The sequence below is a fragment of the Myotis yumanensis genome, unplaced genomic scaffold (assembly GCF_028538775.1).
Source record: "Myotis yumanensis isolate MYYU_CA2020_CCGP unplaced genomic scaffold, mMyoYum1.0.hap1 SCAF_2, whole genome shotgun sequence".
NCBI lineage: Eukaryota > Metazoa > Chordata > Mammalia > Chiroptera > Vespertilionidae > Myotis > Myotis yumanensis.
The window spans coordinates 30087702-30115008 of NW_027223753.1; the positions used below are offsets into that span (position 1 = coordinate 30087702).

At 39.3% G+C, this 27307-nt stretch overlaps 1 protein-coding gene across 2 annotated transcripts in view; it reads left to right on the top strand.

Moving 5' to 3' along the window:
* FOXJ3 (forkhead box J3) overlaps positions 1 to 27307 on the top strand; it is a 129926-nt gene extending 102619 nt beyond the window's left edge. For both annotated transcript variants that reach the window (XM_070404988.1, XM_070404989.1), the window contains 7 exons: positions 3438 to 3566; positions 7306 to 7480; positions 10595 to 11059; positions 14283 to 14384; positions 14773 to 14964; positions 22050 to 22157; positions 24376 to 27307. In XM_070404988.1, the coding sequence (XP_070261089.1) occupies positions 3438 to 3566; positions 7306 to 7480; positions 10595 to 11059; positions 14283 to 14384; positions 14773 to 14964; positions 22050 to 22157; positions 24376 to 24491 (1287 nt within the window). In that variant the 3' untranslated portion in view covers positions 24492 to 27307. The remainder of the gene's footprint in view (positions 1 to 3437; positions 3567 to 7305; positions 7481 to 10594; positions 11060 to 14282; positions 14385 to 14772; positions 14965 to 22049; positions 22158 to 24375) is intronic.

Below are 27307 nucleotides of genomic sequence, written 5' to 3' on the forward strand. Positions count from 1 at the left end.
AAATACCACCCCCACCAAAAAGAGGGGGGAGGCATTGGAGAACGAAACAACCAAGACTTCATCATCCAGGATCCCAGAAAAAAGGGAAACACATTGAGATTTGTCCTGCAAATTTTCCCTTGAGACATTTCCCAATTATCAGTGTATGACATAGAGGCTAAATAGAAAGCAGCCTAGAGCAGTCATTGAGCTAGGGAGAGAAAAACAAGTTTGGGGCTACCAAACAGTCAGGGTTTGAGGCTAAGATCCTGAGAAATCTCAGAAGTAAGCTAATGTTTTTGCAAGCAACATCCACTTAAGACATCTGCTAACTCCTAACCTACATGTGCTTGGTCTCAGCCAAATAGATTTTTTCACTAGCCAGAATTCAGCAACCTTACAGAGAAGGGGTAGACAAAAATTATAGTTTGTGGACCTTTAAAATGGAGTGGGCCATCTTAAACACCCAGGCTTCCAAGTTGATACGTCAGAAGGGTTATGTTCTGTGAGTAAGAGCAAATCAAAATAGACCAGGCTCAAAGTCTTCTACTTGCCAAAAAAAAAAAAAAAAAAGAAAGAAAGAAAAAAATCTTTTTTTAAGAAGATGGCATCACCCCCTAGCTTTTGCAAGTTTTCATAAGTAAGGTCTCACCTTCAATCAAAATTTCTAGACACTTCAGGACAAAGGACCAAATAATTCAATACCAAGAGAGGGGGGAACAATGTAAACATCCACAAGTGATCTAGATAATGATTTTTAAATAACTAATATGTCCAAGAATATAGATGAATTACAGAAAATTTATTAGAGAATTGCAATCAGTATGGAACCATGAAGAGGAAAGTATAGAGCTAAAATGAAATAATAACTGAGCCCGCCGGCATTGCTCAGTGGTTGGGTGTGGACCTAAGAACCAGGAGATCATGGTTTGATTCCTAGTTAGGGCACATGCCCAGGTCCCCAGTAGGGGGCATGTGGGAGGCAGCCGATCAGTGATTCTCTTCCTTCATTGATGTTTCTATCTCTTTCTCCCTCTCCTTTCCTCTCTGAAATCAATAAAAAAAATATTTTTAGAAAATCAGAGGAAAAAAAAAAACTAGGCAACTTCAAAGGAGCACAAATCAAGGCGGTGCCTTTTAACTACTGGGTATTCTTCACTGCCACACACTTCGGATTTTTATTAAAAACTAGGGGCCCAGTGCATGAATTCGTGCACCTTGAAAGGAACTGTGGGCCATGAGGCTATGGTGGGCACGGGCAGTCTTGGCCCATCCTCTGCGCCCCCATTCGGCCCCTTACGCCGCAGCCCCCGATCCTCTGCTGGCAGCCCCTTTCCCGCTGCTCATATGCGCTGATGGCGCTGTCCCCAGCCCTGCTCGCACCCACTGACGGCGCAGAGCGATTGGATTGGGGCAGGCATGGAGCAGTTGGGGCTGGCGCCAGCAGCAGGTGTGAGTGGGGCCGGCGCTGTCACTGGGTGCGAGTGGCGGCTGCTGCCCCAATCGCCCCTTAGGAGCAGGGGGAGGTGGAGAAGTCCTCAGGGGTGATTGGGGCCATCAGCTGCTACTCGCACCAGCTGACAGTGCCCAGCGATTGGGACTGGCGCCGTGCACTGGCAACGGGTACAGGCGTGGCCGGCCCACTCACCCCTCAGGAGCAGAGGGGGGTAGAGAAACCCTGAGGGGTGATCGGGGCTGGCGCTGGCAGTGGGTATGAGCGCCAGGTGGGACCCCTGCGCGTGGGAGCAAAGACTTTTCAGTAACCACCAGAGGCTCGCCTCTATGACAGTGACCAGTGCCCCACTTTGGTCTGGTGCCCCCGCTCACCTGCTCCACCATCACGCCGCAGCTGACGCCAGCCGTGTTCCGTGCGTCCCCTGGTGGTCAGCGCACGTCATAGTGACCGGTTGTTGTTCTGCCGTTAGGTCTATTTGTATCTTAGCCTTTTATTATATAGGATACTGGAATAGAGTTATATAAATGTGATCTCTCAAAATGTCTTACTGTACTGTATGCACCATGCGGATATGTTGGACAAAGGGATGATTCACCTCCCAGATGGGACAGAGCAGGACAGCTCAAGGTTTCATCGTGCTACTCACTACAATGCGCAGTTTAAAACTCATGAATTGTTTACTTCTGGAATTCTCCATTTAATATTTTTGGGCCGTGGTTGACTGTGGGTAACTGAAACTGGTTAAGGGGGGACTTCTGTACTCTTCTTCCTTATTAGTTTCTAGACACATAATTGTTCCCTGCTGATAGGAATTTGAATATGGGACAGTTTTGTTTTGCCTTAAGTGTAGAAGCATATATGCCTAGTTTTCAACATATTCAACCTTTTTTGGCAAATGTTTGTGAGGATTGAGCTTGACTGCTTTTTGCACAGACAGAAAAATAGTATAGCCCAATTGGGTATTAAATTCAGCAAATATTTATTAATTGTATACTGAGCAGAAAGCACTATACTGTGTATGATTACTTATTGGTGACTCTAGTAATAGATAAAAAAATGATAAAAATTAGTGAGACTGTAAAGCCAGTGTATTAATTTTTCCCACAGAAGTGAGACCGTAGAAAGGAAAGTTAGTAGTGGCATCTGAATAGAACCTTGAAGGAAGACTAGTTAGGCTACTTTTAAAATCTTTTTTGTTTATTTCTAGTTTAAAATTATGCTTATTATTAACAAACTTGAGCATTGTAAAAATACATACTATCTGTGATAAAGTCTTCAGGAATACCCAGCTCCTACTAGTTAACCATTGTTAACAGTGTGATAACAATGTTAACAATGTCTAATGCATATATACAGGGTGGGAAATAGTAGGTTTACAGTTATGAGTATATGAAACAGTTTATTCTTGTATTATTGCTTATTAATTATTGTATAATTTTCCATATGAACAACTATAAACCTACTTTTGCCCACTATATATTAGCATATTATTATTATTACTTTAAAAAATTAGATTATATACCTATGATTTTACAAATGTGTTAGATAGTTGAGTGTCCAATTTTCAGTATTATAAACATTGATATCTGATTTTTTAAAATTCTGTTTTTTTGTGTTCTTTTTTTGATGCCTAAGATTATGATAGAGGACAGGAGTTTTGCTAAAGCTTGAATAAAAATAAATTTATGCATTGTAGAAATATTTAAAGTCTACTGTAATCCCCTTACCAAAAGTTGATGAACTAATTGTACCTGATAGTAAATTGAATGTATGTATCTCTGGATAGGATATGTCCTATAGTTTGAGAGTAAATTATTTCATAGTGAACATAGAGTTAGCAGTGAAGGGCATGGGATTGGGGTAGGTAGGCACCAAAGAAAAGACCACTAACATTTTATTTTTATTCCATATTCCAGCTAGTTGTACTTTTGTGGAGTTGCTTAAAAAATACTCTTTATAGTAGGAACTACTTACTCAAATGTTGCTTTTCTTTTCAATCTAGGTAACATTGTACAACACTGATCAGGATGGTAGTGATAGTCCACGCAGTAGCCTTAACAACAGTCTCTCAGACCAGAGTTTGGCATCTGTTAATTTGAATAGTGTTGGAAGTGTGCATAGTTATACACCGGTAAGTCTTGATGAGGTTAACTTCTTTGTTGAGTACTCATTTGATGCTTAACACTAAACCAAACGTAATTGAAATGCTAATAAAAAACGAAGATGTATATTTTTCACTGATCAATTCATTAGCTTAGATAAGTCGAGCAGATTTCTACCTTGATAGTGTTTTAATTGGGTACTTGTATTTTACCAAGTTAGATACAAATATATGATTGTGTACTATGTTATATATGTTGGTTTATGTGTTCTGTGTCCAAGTGATGAGCAATTGGAATAGAAGAAAGATTATACCTCAGTCTAGCATAGCTATCTTTGAGTCCTTGGTAAAAGCCTAGAGGATGTTTGTGTATATCACCTTATTTTTCAGCTGCAGATTTGAGAAGAGGATTCTATAAACCTCAAAGGTTAGAATGAACCTGGCACCAAATTCTTAACCAGTCTTGTATTTCAATTTTTGTCTGGAAAACAAAGCTATGCAATTAAGGGACCTGTGTGAGTGTTCTTGCTCCTGTGCTGATTTGGTTACCTATTATATAAGTGCATGGCCCTTGAGTTATCTGATACTTCTTTTCTAATCATTTGGCAATTATCCTCACCAGTAGACGGAACAGAGTCTAAGAGCCATCCACCACACTTTCTTGGTATAAATTTGATGGTAGCAGATCACTCACAAGGATGAGTAAATACGTAAAAACTTATACAGGACAAAGATGTAAAATGGGGATGGGGGTGGGGACTGAAATAAGAAAATAACACAAGGAAAACAACTCAGAGCAGAATTAAAATTCTGTTGAATGTAGGTAAAAAGAAACGTGATTCTGTAAAACTGTTATCAATGCTCTGGGGAAAAGGGGAATTAAAATAGTATTCTCCCATAATGCAGAAGAAGCAGATAAAGAAAGAATAGTTATGTGAAAAAAGAGAATAGATATGGAGAACTGAGAATTATAAGTATCCCTGAAGAAGATCTAGAATAGTTGGTACAGAAGCAATCTTTAGAAGAAAACAGAGATTAAAAGGGCTTCTGAGTTCTTGGAAAAGTTAATGGGGAAAAAAGCCTATAACCTTAACACATCATGACAGATTTTAAAATTTCAGAAGTAATCATTCATATAAATACTCTGTGAGAACAGAAATAGGATACATTCAAAGAAACACAAATCATACTTCTTTTCCTAATACTAAATGCCAGAAGATAATGGAATACTTTATGCAGAATTTTAGTTAATAGGTTTGGGATTATAAATATTAATGTCCAGCCAAATTCTCATTCATATGTGAAGCTAAAAGAAAGACGTTATAGAGAGCTTACAAAACATTCTATCCTTGCTTTCATGTGCTCTTACTGAAGAAAAAAAAATTTTTTTTATAGCTGATCAAGAGGTGAATTAAAGCACTCTGTAATGAGAAAGTCATGATATTAAAGGACTATTTGGAGTATTGAAGCAAACTATGCAAAGATTTAATGATTTTAAGTAGCTTTGAAAATAATTTAAATATAGAAAATCTTGAAACCAAAAGAAATTAAAGAGCACAGAGTGCCTATATTATATCAAAAAATATAATAAGGAAAAAACTTAAAAACATTTATAGAACTAAGCGAGAAGTAAGAACAGACATGTCTGTTATAACAGTACGCCTAAGAAGGTTTAATTTCTCTGTTAAAAGAAAGACATTGTAGACGGCTTTTTTTCATTTAACAACAAGATATCAAGCTGATCATCAAGCACTCCTTAAACAACAGTACATTGTCAGCTGCTGGTTGAGTTATCACATATCCATAGATTGAGCTTATAAGGACATAGAGATCCCAGATGCGTTGAGACAGTTTCATTCTTCATACAGACAGTATAAGCCGCATCAGTATGGTGTCACATCCCATTGGACAACCCCTAATTAGAGGAGCCAGATGACAGACTACATATATGGTGGGTCACTATAAGTAGAAGAACAAATGCTGTACTGCAGCTAAGCAGTTGTATAACTTGTAGCTGTGCCCTACAGGAATAAAGTGGAAAGTCCCCTGTCTCACTGGAAACAGGGAGACAGATGAGAAACTGTCTCTGAGCAACTTGCTGCAAGATGGCAAGGTCGACAAGAAACTGCCCCATAGCTGCCTCCGGCAAGATAGGATGGTTGATGGGAATTTGCTCCTCATAAGACCAGTCATCATCCCCTGTTTCAGGATAATCACATTGTTCACTAAATAAATGGTGGTTTACCACTCCTTGATATAGTCTTTAAGAGATACAGCTGATCTTTTTCCTTTTTCTTTTCTAGTTGTGCTACCTTCAAAGATAATTTTTATTTTGTACATGTTTCTGGTGCTTTTTCAACCTCTTGCATAGCGCAAGCCCTTGATCTACATAGAGGTTGGGGCAAAAGTAGGTTTATAGTTGTGAATATACGAGACAGTTTATACTTGTATTATTATTTATTAACTAGGGGCCCAGTGCACGAATTCGTGCACCTTGAAAGGAACTGTGGGCCTCGAGGCTGTGGTGGGCACAGGGGCGGTCTCAGCCCATCTTCCACGCCCCCATCTGGCCCCTTCCGCCACAGCCCCTGGTCCCATGTCTGCCGGCAGGCCCGCTCCTGCCGTTCACATGCGCTGATGGCGCCGGCCCCGCTTGCATCTGCTGATGGAGCGCAGCTATTGGGGCCGATGCCAGCAGCAAGTGCGAGTGGCAGCTGCTGCCCCGATTGCCCCTTAGGAGCAGGGGAAAGTGGAGAAGCCCTGGGGGCAATCTGGGCCGGCATCAGGAGCCAGCAGCGGGTACGAGCAGTGGCTCTGGCATTGGCAGCAGGTGCTCGCACCAGGCGGGACTGTGGTGCACTGGAGCAAAGAATTTTCAGTAACCATCAGAGGTTTGCCCTGATGACAGTGACCAGAGCCCTGCCTTGGTCTGGTACCCCTGCTCACCTGCTCCACCATCCCACCATGGCCGGTTCCCACCATGTACCATGCTCTGCCGACGCCCGCCATGTTCTGCGCGCACACCCTGGTGGTCAGCACATGTCATAGCAACAAGTTGTTTAGTTCCCCCGTTTGGTCTATTTGCATATTAGGGTTTTATATAGAGAGAATAGATTATTGTATTATTTCCCATACAAACAACTGTAAATCTACCTTTGCCACACCTGTATTTTGTTTTTCTCAGAATCTCCTTTGTCATTTATCCTTCATTTTTCATTTCCCCTCAGTTTCATTTCATTTAATAAAAAACTTTTCCCTAGAAATGATGACTTAGATGTGTTAAAGTTTCTTGCTGTTTTGGGCAGTGCCACAAAAACTGATCATAGTACTCACAGTATTTGAATTTAAATGTTTAAATATTAATTGAATAAATGAATAAGAAATGTTAGTAGTTTCATAATATAGTGTTTGAGATGAAATTGTTTTTATAGAAATCAAATGAAGATGCTACAGAAACTGTCCAGGCTTATTAGTTCATCACATACTTGTATTGAGAAAGTCATTTATCTTCTTTGAACTTTCTCCTCTTCTGTGAAATATGGAGGTTGGATTAAATACCTATGGTTCTTCAAGATCCAGGTTAACAATTTTGTGGTCTGTACTTTATGCACACCCCCAACTTAAACAGAGGATGGAAAAGCCACAGATGGGGAAATAAATATTTCCTTTGGATTCTGAAAACTTTTAATATTTTCAGTGATGTATTTTACATAACAAATCAATTCTGATATAGAGCTACTAAATTAGTAGTATTCTCTTTTAATGATAGGTGACAAATCATCCAGAACCAGTCTCTCAGTCATTAACTCCCCAGCAGCAGCCACAGTACAACCTTCCAGAAAGAGACAAACAACTACAATTCTCAGAATATAATTTTGAAGATCTCAGTGCCTCATTTCGGAGCCTTTATAAGTCAGTTTTTGAGCAGTCACTTAGTCAGCAAGGTGAGTTTTGTTTTGTTTTTTAATACTTTTTGTAAAGTAAATTTTTATTATAAAATGTTCTCTTAAGAATTGTTTTCACATAGCAGCTGTTATATTTCCTTGATCTTAGAACATTATCATCATGATCAGGATTGAATGCTCTTTGTGCCTTTACTATGCTCTGTGTATATTTATATCATAGCACAAGAATGGCAGATAAATTTCATCTTGCCTGCCTACTTCACTTGATCTAGTGGTGTCCTAGAGCCGTGTTGAATCTGGTACTGCATCTGTGCCATCTGGGAAAGACTACCATGGCTAATTAGTGATGTCTGCCATGGGAATCATTTTAGTGGTAAATGTTGTACCACAGAGTAGATGTGCCTTGCCTTTCTGTTCTGACTGGTATTAGCAAAGAGATAAGTATTAGCACCAAATTTGTACTTTCATGTATGGCACTTACAAGTGAACACATTGCTTAGTGTTATGCTCTGGGTCCTTGTTTTATACAACATATTTAAATCAGATTTAAACGCCAAAAGTGATTTTGGTTGAGATTCAGTATTATATCAATTAAAAGCTGCTATTATGTGTTACTCTGCCTTTAGTTGCTGGTTTAATTTTAGTCAGTCATGTGATAGGATCAAGATGACACATTGTCTTTTCCCCAAAGAATACTAGTCAGACATTGACACTAGTCACACATTGTTGGGAACTCTACTGTTGAAATATTTCCTAGTTTATTTGACAGATTATTTATAACTCAGAGATTTTACCTATTTACAGCAGTGAACAAAATCCTTTAGACAAAAATCCCGATCTCTATAGAGTTTACATTTTAATACATGTGATTGTCAGATATTATGGTGAAAGTTAATGTTATATACAAGTATTACATATATCAATGAATATCAATAGCTTGTATAGGAAATTTGTTTTTCTGGCTAAAGGAAGAATCGTGTATTCTTTTAAATTTTGTCTTATATTCTCTATCTATAAAAGTACAAAAAGAACTAATATAAGATTTTGCTAAGCAGACCCGACCTTGGTGGTCATAATAGAAAATTACTAACTTTGAAATAACAATGGTGAAGATTTCTGAAGCCCATAATGCTATTTCAATCAAACAAACAAAAGAGCATTGATAGGAATTCTGGGTTCTAGTCCTGGTTCTACCATAAAGTCAGCTGACTTAATGCCACCTCTCTAGAACTCAGCTTCCCTGTATGTAAAACAAATCAGACTAGGTTACATGATTGGTTTTTAAATTGTTCTCTTTGAAGTCCTTGGCTTTTGTGAAGGTCTTGGGGAGTTACAGTGTGCAGATGAAGAGAGAGACCTTCCCTGACCTCAAAAAAGGAAACTTTACATTTATCAGTTTTACATATTGGGCTTTTGAAAGATACTTTGTTTCATTTGATTTAAAAATAATTTGGGATTGAAAATGTTGGTATGGATCGTATCTGGATTGTCACTTAAAATGCTAGGACTTTATTGGACATAGATAATGAAATCACTGCTTTCTTTCATTTTACTGTAATACTATAGATTCCATATAAATGACAGTTTTCCAGGCCAAGGCAAGAACTTTAACTCTTGTACCTATAAAACCTTAATGTACTAAGTTTTAAGATTATCTTACCATGTACTCTAATACAATTTTACTGTTAATACTATTGACTACTAAGTATGAATACTTTTATTTTTAAAAGTAAGTGAGAATATTTTTATTTTGCTTAAAAAGCTTGATTCTTTTATTGACTGACACTATGTTGCAGTATTCTATTTTTCATTTAGTAACATTTTTTTTGTATTTGGTTCAGCAAGACATGGTATTAGCCATACTTGCAATAGATTTATTAAAATGTGTGTCCACTTGCATATCAAACATACATTTTGTTTAACATTAGGCACTTCTGGCATCATCATCATCATAAAAGCTAGCATTTACTGAGCTCATCCTGCAGCCTGCACTTGCATTATGGCATTTTATCCTCACAACTCTATGAAGTAGATACTATTACCATGCCATTTATAATTGAGGTAATTGTGAGTTGGAACGGTTAATAACTTTCCAGAGTTTCCAAGTGCAGTGCAGAGACTTTACTTTCTGGTGCTATAAAATATGTAGTCTTAACCCCTAAACTGTGTCTCAAGAATGTTCCATAAAAGTAATGAAAAAGAATAATGGAGATGGCTGTTTTGTTTTGCTTAGTCTTTATTTGTCTTTTAAGACTCAGCTCAGATACCGCCTTTTCAGGGAAGACTTCTCTATATCTCCAGCTCCTTTCTACCTGAATAGGCAAGAAACAAAGTTCCTGTATCCCCACTAATGTTATTGGACATAATCTCTTATTTTAAAAATTATGTTTTGATTGATTTCAGAGAGAGGAAGGGGGAGAGGGAGAAAAAGAAATAGAAACATCAGTGATGAGAGAAAACCATCAATTGCCTGCCTCTTGCATGCCCCCTATCGGGCCTAAACCTGGGCATGTTCCCTGACCCGGAATGTTCTCCTGGTTCATGGGTCAACACTCAGTCACTGAGCCACACGGACTGGGCATGGACATAATCTCTTGAAGTGTTTCTCTTCTACAGACTCTAGTACAGTGGTTCTCAACCTGTGGGTCGCGACCCCCTTGGGGATCGAACGACCCTTTCACAGGGGTCGCCTAAATACATCTTGCATATCAGATATTTACATTACGATTCATAACAGTAGCAAAATTACAGTTATTAAGTAGCAAGGAAATTAATTTTATGGTTGGGGGTCACCACACATGAGGAACTGTATTAAAGGGTTGCGACATTAGGAAGGTTGAGAACCACTGCTCTAGTAGAAGAGCATAAGTAACTAGAGCATGGTAACTAGAGCATAAGCTACTCAAGAGCAAGGAATGATGTTTCTTACGATTCTCAGTTATAGAGCCCAGTGGATGGTGTATGTTCTATCAACACATCTTTTTCTCCCGCCAAAGGGCTTTTTATTGGCTTTCAAAGCCATCAACACTTGTTAAACTGAAACAAAGTTGCCTTTTGACAACTTATGCCTTTGCTCTCTAATGTTACAAACCTTTGTTCTAAAATATAACTACAATCTGACCATAAGTAAGCTTGCTTTTTCTGACTTTTTAGGTTTGATGAACATCCCTTCTGAATCTTCCCAGCAGTCCCATACTTCGTGTTCCTATCAGCACTCTCCTAGCAGTACAGTGAGCTCTCACCCACACGGCAACCAAAGCAACCTGTCCAACAGTCATGGCAGTGGCCTCAATACCACAGGCAGTAATTCGGTTGCACAAGTCTCGCTGTCCCACCCCCAGATACACACACAGCCGTCTCCACATCCACCCCATCGACCACATGGTTTACCACAGCATCCGCAGCGTCCTCAGCATCCAGCATCGCACCCACAACAACACAGCCAGCTCCAGTCCCCTCATCCCCAGCACCCTTCTCCACAACAACACAGCCAGCTCCAGTCCCCTCATCCCCACCACCCCTCTCCACATCAACACATGCAGCATCATTCGAACCATCAGCATCAGACGTTAACACATCAGGCACCCCCAACCCCACAACAAGTATCCTGTAATTCTGGTAAGTTTTTGTCTCCTGACTCTGTTTGGCTAATTGTGAATTAAGATCTATCTGTTCTTTGTTATCTGGGACTTACCTGTATTTACGACCAACTCTGTCTTCATCTGTCTCCTTTTGTGTTTCCTTGCTCTAATCCTGTATTTGTAACTCATTTAGTGCATAGATTGAACTGGAGATTTTCTTGATTAAAATGTATTGTGGCAATACAGGCAAATTCAGCAACTCTTGCAGGTTTCATGGTTTTATCTCTTGTTCTTTTGGAAAATAAGTGTTTTTGTGAGTATAATTGACCCTTTAACAGTGCAAGGGTTAGGAACTTTAACCAGTTGAAAATCTGTGTATGACTTTTGACTTCCCAATCATCCCTCAGACTGCATAGGGGGTTGGTTCCAGGACCCCCTTGGTAAACCAAAATCCATGGTGTAGAACAGTGTATACAGTTGGCTCTCCATGACTGCCGATTCCCAACTAGGGATTGAAAATACTATCGATTGTATGTTTATTGAAAATAATCAGCATGTGAGCAGACCCACACAGTTTAAACCTGTGTTGTTCAAGGGTCAGCTGTATTTGAAAGAAGAATGGAATGCACAGTCTGCAGTCTCTCAGGATTCAGTGATATAGAAGAGAGAACATACATAGATTTGAATCCTCATTATGACTCTTAGGACTTCAGGTGCATTTCTTAACTTCTTTTAGTTATGTTTTCTCATCTATAAAAATAAAGTACACTGCCATACAGTGTTGTTATAAGCATCATATTGAGAATACAAATAAGAAATGCCTAGTCCTTGTATTTAAGTATTCAGTGAATATCTCCACTATTTCTTTCTTTGCTTAATTCCTGCCAGGTAGCTCATTTTGAAATGGTATTTTGCAAAGGAAGAAAGCATTTTTCATATCCTGATGTTTTGAAAATCCGTTACTCTTCAGATAGGTTTTGATGGTTTCTGGTGAGATGCTTAACTGACATGACATTGCTTATAGACCAAGCAGTCTTTGCACTGAAGAACTCCAAGGGGTGCCACAGATAGAGACTACAAGGTGAATGGGGCCCTGGGAGTTGTGCAAAGTACAGGTCCTTTTCTTGTCTTGCCTGGTTGTCCAGTTACCAATCATATCACTGATGAGATTTTTTATCCTGGCGGGACAATTGCTAAGTGCTAGACAGTGTAGTTCTTATTCACCAATTAAAAATTGACCATTGTTTCAGGCAGTTAAACTAATGTCAGGGAAATGAGCTGGGTAGTGCATACTGTCTCTTATATTCTGATTTTGCTTTATATCTTAAATTTTTCTAAAACCATCTTGTTATTTACAATGTGGAAAAATAATATGTTTTTTGAAGGGTGTTAAATGATATAAGGTAAAAAATGCATACCAGAGTATTTGGAATTTAGTGAGTTTCCTTTAACAATTTATTTTGTTTTCTGTTACTAATTCTAAGTAGAATAAAATCTAGAATAAAATTGAAAATTGGGTATAGTTCCTGCTTTGATGGTCTATCTTATAAAACGTCTTGAAGTTATTTTTAGATCTCTAATGATTGCCAGGGGAGAAAAAAGTACAATTATAGCTGAAAGCAACCTATGATGTGCCCTTAATGGCCTGTTATCCCAGTGGTAGCTTACCAGAGGATGAAAATAGACTTCTGCCTTGTGAGTTAGGAAAGATTGTGGCTGTGATAATAGTCTCTTTGAATTATAAATTTCTCATTTATAAGATGGGAATAATAAGCACATTGTCTTTTACAGGGAAGGAACAGAGGGAACTTAGTTGTTTGAGTGCTTGTTATGTGCAAGGCAAGTTAGATACATTATCTCATATTCTCTTAAAACAAGGGTAGATTACCACATTCGATAGGAGAAGTGTAAGTCAAAGAAGTTAATCAATTTGCTCAAGATCATACTGCTAATAAGTAGTGGACCTGGAATTTATATCCTGGCCCATCAGAGTTCAGAGCCTGTAATACCAGTTATTCTAAAAGGATTAAAATAAACATTTACTGAGTGGGTAGGGATTTGCTCAGCCACTCTCTCTGCAGAGATTGCTTTATTTTGTGTTGCCAAGTCAGCATTTATTATAGGATCTGAAAGTCAGATAGACTTGAATGTTTGTGGCTCACTTGAGGCATTAATTTAATCCCCCCTCTTCCAACAAATTTCTTTCTGACTTATAAGTTGCCTGAGGGTAGGGTCATGTTGTCTCTGGTTCATTGTTTATTTTATTTTGAAATCCATAATTGGCAGAATTTTGTAAACAAGTAGCCAGTAGTTGATACAGTTATCTGTGATGTAGCAAAAAATTATTTTTATTCGTTCGTTCTTCTATCCAGGGGTGATCCTAAAAACAGAGTAATTTGGACAGCAAGCACAGAATTTGCTACCTTGACAGGAGAACTGTTGAGGCATTTCTCACTCTTAAGGTTGCTTTGTAAGAAACATCTCTTGCTGTACAATCTAATTTACCTCCCTTAGTCAGTGCTTTTTAAGTCGAACTGCACATTGCTTCTAAATGTGTACCTGCCTTTAAGTTATAAAGAACGTACCTCTGAAGGTCACAACAAGACAGGAAAATGAACTTTATATTGGGGGAAATACTGATTTGTATGACTTGTCTTACCTGGTCATCATTTGTACTGTACAAATGTAAAGAGCAGTTACCAAGATTGACAGTTTTCAAGTGCCATCATGGGTTGCTTTCTAGAGCTTATAAGCCCTGGGTTCAAGTCTTCGATTTATTATAGTGACCTTGACCACTCTGGGTTCAGTTTTTTTTTTTCCATCTGTAAAATAGAGAGAAATGAGCCGAAACCGGTTTGGCTCAGTGGATAGAGCGTCGGCCTGCGGACTGAAAGGTCCCAGGTTCGATTCCGGTCAAGGGCATGTACCTGGGTTGCGGGCACATCCCCAGTGGGAGATGTGCAGGAGGCAGCTGATCGATGTTTCTCTCTCATCGATGTTTCTAACTCTCTATCCCTCTCCCTTCCTCTCTGTGAAAAAATCAATAAAATATATTTAAAAAAAAAAAAAATAGAGAGAAATGATAGCCTTCCTACCTGTCTCACAGAGCAGATTGCCCCAATACATGATGTAATTTGTTTGTAAAACTGGATAGGGATCTGCCAATGTCAGGAATAAGGTCAACTCATTGTTTCCCCTTACCATATACTTCAAACTTTCACTATCCAAGATTCATAGTATTGTCAATATTATTTTTATAGGTGTTTCAAATGATTGGTATGCAACACTTGATATGCTAAAAGAAAGCTGTCGAATTGCTAGCAGTGTTAATTGGTCAGATGTAGACCTTTCACAGTTCCAAGGTGAGTATTAGTTCTTTTTGACATATAACCAAATAAACATCCTGTTTTCTCTAGTAGATTATAAGTTTATTTATAATATAAATAAACATCTCCTTACATAGTGTTTTATTTATTTTCTGTTGGTAGTATGCTTATAAACAACACTTTGTAAAATTTATAATTAAGTCTTTTGGCCAGTTGAAACAGAGGGTCACAGACAAGAGTTCTGAAAACAATTTGGCCACATTTAAAAGAATCAGACTTTGAATAATTTTATAATGTTATTCTTCATTGCATGGGAAAATCACTACCAGTGAAAATTTTGAGGGCTGAAAAAAAATTGTCTTGCTATTTTCCTTGCAATATTTACAGAACTGTACTAACTTTATTTCCAATGTTTTTCTCATAGGTTTGATGGAGAGTATGAGACAGGCAGATCTTAAGAACTGGTCTTTAGATCAGGTTCAATTTGCTGATCTCTGTTCTTCTCTTAATCAATTCTTTACACAAACTGGCCTTATCCACTCACAGAGTAATGTTCAGCAAAATGTCTGTCATGGTGCCATGCATCCAACAAAACCCTCCCAACACATTGGAACAGGTATGGGTTTAGTTATCTTCTTGATTTTCTCTTTTTATTTATTTTTTAAACTCCATCTCCTTTTTTTAAAATTTAAATTCTTTATTGTTTAAAGTATTACATATATCTCCTTTTCCTCCCATTGACCTCTCCCCAGCTGCTCCCACTCCCCAGCACATGCCCTTACCTTCCTACTGTCTATGTCCATTGGTTATGCTTATATGCATACATACAAGTCCTTGGTTGATCTCTTACCCTTCCCCCCCTCCCACCCTCTCCTGCCTTCCCTCTGAGGTTTGACAGTCTGTTCAATGCTTCTATGTCTCTGGATCTATTTTTGTTCATTATATTCCACAAATGAGTGAGATCATGTGATGTTTATCTTTATTTGGATTTTCTTTTTCTCATTCATATGAAATTTAGTGACTGAGGCAACATGTTACGTTGTTAATGGTGACGGTGATCCATTTATATTTTAATTTCTAAGAAGTGAATGAAATAAAATTATTTAAGGTATATCTTAGAAAAACTAAGATGAAATTATTTTTTGGTCAAGATTTATATGATTATAGTTTACAATTTACATTCCTTTGTGATCTTTTAAATTGTCAAACAAGAATTAAAATGTCTTAAAGATATGTACATTTTTTTAAAATATATTTTTTATTTATTTCAGAGAGGAAGGGAGAGGGAGAGATAGAAACATCAATGATGAGAGAGAATCATTGATCAGCTGCCTCCTGCATGACCCCTACAGGGGATCAAGCCCACAACACAGATATGTGCCCTTGACTGGAATCGAACCCAGGACCTTTTGGTCCACAGGCCAACGCTCTATCCACTGAGCCAAACCAGCTGGGGCAAGATATGTACATTTTATAAGAATATAGTTATGAAGATAGATCAACTTAAATTTGTATATACTTGCAATGAAAATCTTATTTTTATATATCTTCTAAGAATGTTGAAGAAAATTAAACTTGAAAGTTTGCTTTAAGAGTAGACAAAACGGTATGTAGTGCCATTGATGTTTCACTCTAGACTCAAAATTTGTGCACTGTATTTTTCATCTCACTTTCTTCCCTTTTAACCTTTATTCTTTATGGAGTGTCCTCTATGTGCCAGGCACAAACTTCATTTTTTGATAACTCTTTAGCTCCCCACTCCTTTTGTCTTTTTTTTTATATGTATATATCTTCCTAATATTCTTAAAATTATATATATATTGTTAATTCTCACCTGAGGATATTTTTCCATTGATTTTTAGAGAGAGTGGAAAGGATGGGGAGAGACAGAGACATTGATGTGAGAGAGACACATCGATTGGTTGCCTGCCGCATGTGCCCTGAGCAGGGTGAAGCTGCAACCGAGGTATATGCCCTTGAACGGAATCGAACCCGCGACCCTTCAGTCTGTGGACTGATACTCTATCCACTGAGCCAAATCGGGTAGGGCTAAAAATGTTTTGTTGTAGTAAAATACACACAATGTAAAATTCACCATCCTAATCATCCTTAAGTATATAGTGTATTGATATTAAATACATTCATAATGTTATGCAACCATCACCACCACTCATTTTCAAAACTCTTTTCATCTTATAAACCCTCTATACGGTTGGCAAACTGCGGCTCGTGAGCCACATGCGGCTCTTTGGCCCCTTGAGTGTGGCTCTTCCTAAGCCTTATGAGTACCCTAATTAAGTTAATAACAATGTACCTACCTATATAGTTTAAGTTTAAAAAATTTGGCTCTCAAAAGAAATTTCAATCGTTGTACTGTTGATATTTGGCTCTGTTGACTAATGAGTTTGCCGACCACTGCTCTATACTCACTAAACAATATCCCCACCATTTCCCCTGTTCTATCCTCTGCCAACCCTCTGGCAACTACCATTCTATTTTCTGCCTCTGATTTTTGACTAAGTAGTACCTTATATGAGTGGAACCATATAGTATTTGTCTTTTTGTGACTTATTCGTTTTTAGGGCTAGATAATATTCCATTGTATGTATCTACCACATTTTGCTTATCTGTTCATTTGTCATTGAACAGTTTGGGTTGCTCTCATGTGTTAGCTATTTGGATAATACATGGGTCTACGAATATCTCTTTAAGACGCTGCTTTCAGCCCAGCTGGCGTGGCTCAGTGGTTGAGTGTTGTTGACCTATGAACCAGGAGGTCACAGTTTGATTCCCGTCAGGGCACATGCCTGAGTTGTAGTCTTGGTCCCCAGTGTGGGGCATGCAGAAGGCAGCCAATCAATGATTCTCTCTCATCATTGATGTTTCTATCTCTGCCTCCCTCTCTCTTCCTCTCTGAAATAAAAAAAATATATATTAAAAAAAAAGACCCTGCTTTCATTTCTTTTGGATATATACCCAGAAGTAGATCATTGCTTGTTCCTGATCTTAGAGAAAAAGCTTTCAGTCTTTCACCATTGAATATGATATTCACTATGGGATTTTTATATGTAGCTTTTATTATGTTTAAGTAGTTTCCTTCAATTCCTACTTTATTCATGAAAGGGTATTGACTTTTGTCAAATACTTTTGCTGCATCAATTGGGATGATCATGTGTTTTTTTTCCCTTCTATTAATGTGGTGTATTATATTAATTTTCATATGTTGAATCTCCTTGCATTCCAGGAATAAATCTCTCTTAGTCATAGTATATAATCCTCTAATATGGTATTGAATTCATTTGCTAATATCCTAATATATAAAAACCAAGGGTCCATAATGACCACAGGCTTGACCGAACGGAAGTCAGTCCTACAGTCGAGAGAGCTGCAGATCAGGCCTGGAGAGAGGCCTGAAGAGAGAGGCAAGGTCTGATCCGCAGCCTCCGTGGCAGCTGTTGATCAGCCATTGCCTCTCTCTTTCTCTCCGGGCTTCACCAGCAGCGGTGCCTCTGTTTCTCTCCAGGCTTCTGTGGGGGCTGCTGATCAGCCCTGCCTCTCTGATCAGGCCCAGAGATAGGCCCGGAGATGCTGACTGGCATAGAAACCGACCAATCAGAACCAAATCTGGGTGAAGTGCGAGGAGCCAATGGCTGCCTAGGGGGCGGAGCTTTTGACACTGACTGGCATATAAACTGACCACCCAGAACCTAATCTGGGTGAACTGCGAAGGCAGAACCTAAGATGGGGGCTGAGGAGGGGTTTTAAGGGCAACAGCTGTTTGGTGTAAGGTGTAAGAAAGCAGTTCAATTTTTTAAAGACCAGATTGGCACTATAGTGCATATGGGTGGCTCTCAGTCCAGACATAGGGATTATGTATTTTTGTCTGCCAAGAGCATCTCCTTCTGCTGAAAAAGGCTCCCCCCCCCCCCCCAACACATTTAAGCAGTCCTATCCTATATAATCTATCTATACTAATAAAAGGGTAATATGCTAATTAGACCGGGTCGACTGGCCATCTTCCGGACGTCCGACTTCCTTCCAGACAAAGCCATGGTGGTGGGGGCCGAGGCAGAGAGGGCAGTTGGGGGCAAGATCAGGCCGGAAGGGGAGGGCAGTTAGGGGCGATCAGGCCAGCGGAGGAGGGCAATTAGGGGCGATGAGGCTGGCAGGGGAGAGCAGTTGGGGGCGAGATCAGGCCAGCAGGGGAGGGCCGTTGGGGGCAAGATTAGGCCAGCAGGGGAAGGCAGTTAGGGGCAATGAGGCAGGCAGAGGCAGTTAGGGGTGATGATGCCGGCAGGGGAGAGCAGTTGGGGGTGAGATCAGGCCAGCAGGGGAGGGCCACTGGGGGCGAGATCAGGCCGGCAGTGGGGGGCAGTTGGGGGCAACCAGGCTGGCAGGGGAGGACATTTGGGGGTGAGATCAGATCAGCAGGGGAAAACAGTTGGGGGTGAGATCAGGCTGGCAGGGGGAGCAGTTAGGGGCAATCAGACAGACAGGCAGGTGAGCGGTTAGGAGCCAGCTGTCCCAGATTGCGAGAGGGATGTCCAAGGGGTCCCCGATTGGAGAGGGTGCAGGCTGGGCTGAGGGAAATCCCCCGCCCCTGTGCACGAATTTTGTGCACTGGGCCACTAGTTTATTTATAATTTCCTGTACCTGACTATCTATTGGGCACTATGAATAAAGAAGTGACTTTAAAATAGGCCTTAATCTCAAGGAGCTCCCAGCCTGATAGGTGAGACAGGTTTATTAAAAAAAATAAAATTAAAAAAAATACTGTCCTAGCTGGTTTGGCTCAGTGGATAGAGCATCAGCCTGTGGACTGAAGGGTTCCAGGTTCGATTCTGGTCAAGGGCACATGCCTGGGTTGCGGGCTTGATCCCCAGTAGGGGATGTGTAGGAGGCAGTCAATCAATAATTCACTCTCATCATTGATGTTTCTATCTCTCTTTCCCTCTCCCTTCCTCTCAGAAATCAATAAAGATATATTTAAATAATAAAAATAAATAAATAATAATAATAATAAAAACAGTATGATGAGGACTATACTTCTACCATAGGGCAGTGGGAATAAGACAAAGGGGCTTGCTTAACTGTCTTTGGCAGATAGAAAAGCTTTATAGAAGAAGGTATATTTAAGCTGGACTTTGCAGGATAAGTGGGATTTTATCAGACAGAGAAATCTGATCACTTAACTTCCCTGCTCAAAACCTTCCATTGGTGTACATTTTCTTTTTCTTCAGTAAAAAACAAAGTCTTTACTATAGCTTGCATGGCCCTACAAAATCTGGTTCCCCATTACTCTCACCTCCCCACCCTCACTAGACTCCCTGCTGTTCTTTGAACATACCTCAGGGCCTTTGTACTTGCTTTTTTATCTGTCTGGAATGGTCTTGCCCCAGTAGACCCCTGAGTCATGTCCTCATGTTATTCACATTTCTTCTCAAAGAGTACCTACTCAATTGATGTCTTCCCTGACCATCCTATTTAAAAGACAGCTCCTGTTCATCAATCCTTGTCCACTCTTCCCTGCTTTATTTTTCTGCGTAGCATACTATTTAATTTAACTTTGTTTGCCTCCCTCTCCACCTCCACCAAGAATAAGCTCCAAAAAGACAGGGAGTTTGTTTTTTTCATTTCTGTATCTCTAGTAGCTAAAGCAGGGCCTGGCACATAATATTTCTAGAATGACTGGTCATTCAACAGATGTCTGCTTTCAATAAATAAATATATTGTGTGATTAGATTTTTTTAATTCTCATAACTACATTCTAAATGTTAAAGGATCTCAAATTTTTGGAAACTGCATTGGAAGTTAATTTCTTGCTTAGAAAGTTGTTCACACTGTAATGAGAACATGGTGAAAATGGGAGTAATGAAAATTTCTCTCTGAAAGTTAAAGTGTTAGGAATGTATTAATTTTAGAAAGTTAAGTCTATTTGTTTAATGTGGGTATCTATCTATTCCATAATCCTTGTTTATTGCCAGAATTCCTCTCTTAATTCCCACCTCCTTTCCCATTTTAAGGTAAGAACTTCTAAGCCAAAAAAGAGAAATGTAAAAATGAAATATAAAAATAGATTGATCTTAAAAATAAAAATCAGAATTTCTCTGTTGATTGTGATTTGAGCTCCTAAGGATGAGTAAAAGAGAGGTAAGATTTTTCAGGACAGAGGCTAAGTCATTGGTAAATGAGTGACTGTATTATTCAGAGTGCTTTGGCCCCTTAGCCTGGCAGCCTGGTGCATCCTTTAGAAGGTGTACCAGCCATGCATGTGAAGATTGATCATCTCCCCAACCCCCCATAAGAATTTACTAGAGCTGCAATATAGTATAACTTTCTCCTCTTTTTTTTTTTATTTTTTTTAATTTTTCACTTAAAGTATTACAAAGGGTATTACATAAGTGTCCTCTCCTCTTTTTTATTCCTAAATCTTCAGCATGTTCAAATTGGTGAGAGAGCTCAGTTCTGACTCTAAACTTTACTATAAAAAAAGCATGTCATCTTTGGAGGGAATGGCTAGAAGTCAAGTCTTGTCTTCTGTTCCTGGTTCTGTCATTTTTCTCTGGGCTCATTTCCTCATCCACAAGAACAGAGATAGGGCTGGATTATATTATCTCTGAGGCTACCACCTCAAGCTTGGTCAGTCTGACTTTCCAGGGGCAGGCAAATACTTGTGAGTGGCCAAATAGTGTGCCCTACCTTGAATACAAAAGGAAAATTTTTCTTTCCCTTTTAGTTTCCTCTGGGAAATGGTTGCTCTTTTCTAGTTGACCACAGCATTGCTAGAATACACATGTAATTTGTGTGAAACACTAGAATACAGTAGGGAAACTGCTTTTCCGGAATTCCAGATGCTCTGCACAATGTGAGCAGTGTATGGTTTTCTTCCCCAGGAGTGAATGGGGGAGGGCACATGACGTTGTTCCCCTCCCTTTCTATTTTGCATTAGGATGCAACATAATTGACATTTTAGAGCTATTATACTTGATAGTTCCTGTCAAGAAAAATATATTAAGAACCTTCTGAAATGCCACTTAAATGAGGTCTATGTTTCCCATCTCCACACACCTAAATAATACATTTTTAATCATGTTTGCCTGTTATAGCTCTTCTACTTTGTGCAAATCTTTCCTGTAACTTTGTTAAGCAGCGAGGGCACCCATAGGTCTGTTTTGAGGCTGAGAAAATCGGGGCAATATAGAGACAACTGTTCGTAGAAAGAGCCTGTGAGTCAGGAGAACTGGATTCTAGCCCAGCCTTGCCAAACTGATGTGTCTTTGGGCAAGTCAGCTTAGCCTTTCCAAGCCTCAGTTGCCTCATCCATAAAATGGAGATAATCCCTGTCTCCACTTACCCTCATGTGGGCTTAGTGGGACACTAAGATGAAGTGATGAAAATGCCTTTGTACTGTAATGAGGTATGTAACAACAATAATAAGTATAACTTGTCTACAAGCTACAGAGAATTAGATGCAGTGCCAGAATTAGTACCAGTGGACTCACACCCAGCCCTGGCATTGTGTTAAAAAAGCCAGCACCACCCTAGCAGTTTGAGCATCTGAAAGGAGTAAGTTTTCCTTCCCTTTTCTTCCTCACCTTACCAGCTTAATTTAGTTTTAGGTAGCAGTTCTATTAAAATTTTAATGCTTGATTTGTTTTACTTACGGTAATATTTTTTTTTTCTTTTTTAAAATCTGATTAGGAAATTTGTACATAGACTCCAGGCAAAATCTCCCTCCTTCAGTGATGCCACCTCCTGGTTACCCTCATATCCCACAGGCACTCAGCACTCCAGGAACAACGATTACAGGTACTTTGGGATGTGGTGTGTTGCAATTAGTACTCATAATTTAATATTGAAAAGCTTGAGCTGTCCTAACAGTGAGTGAGGCTGCCTTTAGAGGGAATGAACTCTGTGCTAAAGTGGGCGGGGTGCACAAATCTGGAGAGCTACTTGGCTCCAGTGCTGGTGAAAGGATTTAGTTGTCGTTCGGTGTTTGGACCATATGACCTGAAGTCTTGTTTAGCCCATGATGCTATCTATGATTCTAGTATTGTCCTATTTCTCTAAGAGGTTGGGGCATAAAGTGTGTCCTGGTGTCTTAAGTCTCTTTGAAGCTATTTGACTTTGATAGACTTCAAGTTTTAAGAACCTACTTTGATTAGCTCCTATATATCATTCTGATGAAGTTCCCCCAGCTGTAGTTTCCAGGGAAGTACCTTAGAGAGGACATAAGTTTCAGAAGTTACTAGTCCATAAATTTTTCCCCCTAAGTTCCTGAATGTAGGATGTTATGTTTAGCGGGGCAGTAGAGACACAATTTTAGAGGTAGAAAGGGTATTAAGGATTATCTAGATGGGGAAATGGAAGCTCAGAAGGGGAAATACCTTGCCTAGAGCCACCAGTTTGGCAAATGACCAAACCAAGACTCAAGCTTTGATGTCTGGATTCAGAGTTCATGATTTTTCTTATATGCCACACACCCCTTTACTTAGACTACTTGAGGAAAAGATAAATGGTAATGTGGAGGGGTGGATTTCAAACTCCAAAAGGACTGTGTGCCAGGCAACAGTGAAGGAGGAATTGGGACTAAGTGACATGTGTTCCCTGTCCTCAATGCTCACCAGTAACTTGTAGGTGGTAAGATAAGGTAGTTAAGACTCTGGAGCTAGATCCCCAGGGTTTGAGTCCCTGGTGCTTTGACACTTGATAGCTGCCTAACTCTCCTCTCTCAGCTTCCCTATCTGTAAAAGGGGGCTAATAACACTACCTAACTCCTAGCCTTGTTAAGAGAATTAAATGAGGATTGTATGTAAATCACTTACATTAGTGCCTGGCAGATAGTAAGAAGTTTATACACTAAAAACAAATAAATACAGGCATTTCTGCTATCCTGTGATATACTGAAAACCTTAGCATTTTATAAAATTGTACATTAAAAGTTACAGGGCTTAAGAGAAAAATAAGATTAGCAGCAGATTCCTTGAAACTTTGTATTCAGAATACTAACAAAAACTATAATCGGTACAAATTCCACAACAGCCCTAGCTGATTTGGCTCAGTGGATAGAGTGTTGGCCTGGGGACTGAAGGGTCCCAGGTTCGATTCTGGTCAAAGGCACATACTGGGTTATGGGCTCGATTCCCAGTAGAGGGTGTGCAGGAGGCAGCCAGTCAATGATTCTCTCTCATCATTGATGTTTCTCTCTCTCTCCCTCTCCCTTCTTCTCTGAAGTCAATAAAAAATATATTTAAAAAAATTCCACAACAGTTAAAGAACATGTTTAATTCCTAGTAAAAGAATAAATTCTACAAATAAATAAAAATTATTTTTAAAGAAAGAATCTGGTTTGGAAGGCGGTTTGTCAAAGCTATGGAGATAAAAGCAGAATGCACCAAATTGGGGAGCACAAATAGTGCATGGCCACACTGATCCAAGAAGAGGAGCATGGGGAGAATAGGCATGTGTATCTGCGGTGACCTCCGGGCTTACTGCACCCAGCCGTGTGCATGTCCTCTGTGTTCACCTGCTGTTACTTGGTGGCACAAAAATTAACTTGCTGAGGAAATAAACTGACACAATGTGACTTCGGTGGTATACTAACATTATTCTCCTATTTACCATTCCCAAGTGAGCCAACTCATCTTACTGAAACTTACCAGAACATAACAGACTGTGAGGGAAATGGCTGTGTCAGCACTGAGCACTCCACCATTCCTTTCATGCCTTCCTTGCTGCAGCCTGGTGTAATGGAAGGAGTGTTGGTTTTGGAGTCAAGTGAACTGAGTTCAGATCCTATTTCTTCTCCTTACTAGTTGTATGACTTTGGGTGACTTGCTCATTCTCCTAAACCCAGTCTCTTTTATCTATAAAATGAAATTATAAGAGACACCTCGTAGAAGGCTTCTGGGTGTTTTAGTGAGATAATGTGTCTGAGCATCTGGCGTATGGGAAGTGCTCGGTAGGTTTTCGCTTACTTCCTTTCTTCAGTACTGTGTCACTACTGACATTGCCTGCTTCCTTCCAGGCCACCACGGAGCTATGAACCAGCAGCACATGATGCCTTCCCAAGCCTTCCAGATGCGGCGCTCTCTGCCTCCAGATGACATCCAGGATGACTTTGATTGGGATTCAATTGTGTAGAGCTTGTTTCTGCAAGACCGAACCCCAGCGTCACCTTTCTGTGCAGTGAAGGGAAAGGTTTAAGAGAATCCAGTTGAAAAAACAAAGTTGCTAATCACTTTACCAATGTTATAAAAATTTCTTTTGAAGACAATCAAAAAGATTTTAGCTGGATAACTTTGCTTTTATCTGACCCAAACAAGTACTACATGTTTGTCTCCTGCCAGCTCTCCTGTGTAGCTCCTAACTGTTGTGTGATTTAAACAGCTTTTGCATATTTGTGTCAATTTGATGTTGACCACAAGTGCCAGACTGATTTTTCAGACAGAGCCTGTTTTGCTGCAAGCAGTTTATAGATACATGTGTGTAAATATATGTACAAAATTTTCTGAAAGGCTTCAATTTTTTCTGATTGGATTATTAGATCTTGAAAAGAAAGTTACTGTGAGTTTTTATTCCTTGTTAGGCTATTTTCTGCAGGATGCTTTTAACTGATGTGGGCAACTGAAAGGAAATAGGTTTTTTTTAAAGCCCAGTTCCCTTTATTTAATCTTTTCAGAAATGTGGGTATTGAGTTCTACCCAGTAAGTAAAAAACCCAGAGTTTGATACTCTGACAGTCCAGAGGGGCACGTTGAGAACTGACCAAATTTGTTTTGATGCTTGGGGATTGTAGAGTTTATGTTGTACCTTGTCAGTGTCTGTTTTCCTAAGTCTGCATTATAATAGCTCTAAAATTTATTTGATGATTAGAAGCTGGTCATTGCTTGGCTCTTTAAACAGATCGCTATCTCCACTTATTTATTATTCAAAAGTGTTATTTTAATATTTATTGCTACCTTCTGTGAATGCTCAGCTCTAATTCGATTTGTTAAGGAGAAATGGGGTATCTGAAAGCACAGAAATATTTTTCTTGATAAGAGTTTGCAGATAAGACAATCAGAGAGATTGTGTTATTCTTGTGACCATCACTCCTCATACCATGTGAGCATATTTCTCTGTCTTAGCATTCCTGCTGATTGAAACTTATTAGCTAAATAGGATTCTTTCTAGAATTTGAATCCATTCATTTGGGCAACAAACGGTAGGGCATTGTTTATAAAGCAAGTGTTCCCATTCACTCTCTTTCCATTTAGGAAACACTGACAGGAGGATGGAGAGACACTTATTGTTAGTGGCCTGCTGTGTCTGCTGTCCTGTGTTTCTGAGGTTGCATGGCATTTGGATACTGTCTTTGAAATGCAACCTGCCTCTTAGGGGCTTTTCTTAGTTGTTGTTTGTTTATTGTTTTGATTCCTATATCACAGTTACTTTGCATGGATTGTCTTAGTTTTCTAAAAGAAATGAGATTTTTAAAAATGAATAGGTTTTGATTGGTTCCTTAGACAAAAAAAAAAAAGCAGAATTTCAGTTCTAATGGGAAAATATGTTCCATCAAATCAAGGAGTAATAACTGCTCACTGGTTGCTTTTTAGCATCTATAATCTCTGTCAGCCATGCTTAAATCACTTTAATTAGCTTAGTGATTCTGTGATGAGTAATCTCTACTTGAACTGAACATACATCTTTGTTTCTATATGTGTGTATGTGAGAGTATTTGAACAAAGTATGGGGATTTTTTTGTGTGTTTTTTTTAATGGAGTGTTGCCTTGAGTGAATCACTGGGAAGCCAGTCATGGTAAAGGCTGGTGAGGTTGGGGAGAAAGGAAGGCCTTTATGTTCCTGTTTTTTGGACTCTACTTGGCATTAAAAAGGAAGCTCAGTTCCAGCCCCTTGGATCAGTGGAAATCAGAGGATTCTGGCAAGGCAGCCAACAGGCCCCTCTTAAATAGATCAGAGGCAAGATGAGATAGCAGCCTGCAGAATAAACGCTTGATAAAGGGGTGTGTGAGAGAGATTTTAAATAGTCTGTTCAAGTCACTGTTTTCTAGATACCAAAATGACTGTTTTGAAACTTCTAATTGCTTGGGGAGCAAAATGCACTTTAAACAATTTGGGTATTGGAATGCAGTCTCTTATATTGAATGATTTGAGTAGAAACCACTGATGAAGATTTTTCAAATCGTGTGAAGCTAATTTCCTATTTGGTAATCTGATTTGCAGTGATCAATATTTTTATAAGAATTTAAACTTACCAAGAATGGCACTGGAGGCAGAGCCTCCATCCAGACCCATCCCACTCTTGTGATTCAGTGACCTGGGAGCCCAGGACAGGCCTCAGCGGGCTCCAGGCCTGGCAGGGCTACCTGGTGAGGTGCAGAGCATCCCTCTAGTGGCCATTTCAGTTGGTAGTTATTAATTCAGAGTAAGTTCTGTCTTGGGCTTAAATTGACTGAAGACTTTTGGGGGAAAGAATAATAAATGCATATAATCAAATGGGAGTACTCTGTCCAGGAGAATAATCCGACTGGCATTTGTGGTAGTTTTGGAAATGTAAATGTATTCATGTGTGTACTTGTAAATACGTTTCTCTCAGATGTCCTTTGAAGTGGGAGGGAATCAATCGGGATTATTTCAAATGGAATAGAGTATTTTGATATTGTTCATTCAGAGGGTGATGTGTACATATCTATATTGTATATATGTGATGAAAATGCATTGGCTTTTTGTGCAAACACAATCTGTTCTCTGTACTGCTGTTGGACAGTCAGTGTTTTAATGTTTCTACAGTTTTGCTATTGCACGATTTCATATTTTGCCCGTATGATGAACGGCACCCCATTCTTTGTAACTGTTTAGTGCTGTAAAGAAATATCCCAAGTGTCATTAGAATTGTTGCTGCCAGAATTGATATGCATGAATGGCACTTAAAATAAATATATAATGTTAACTCTATAA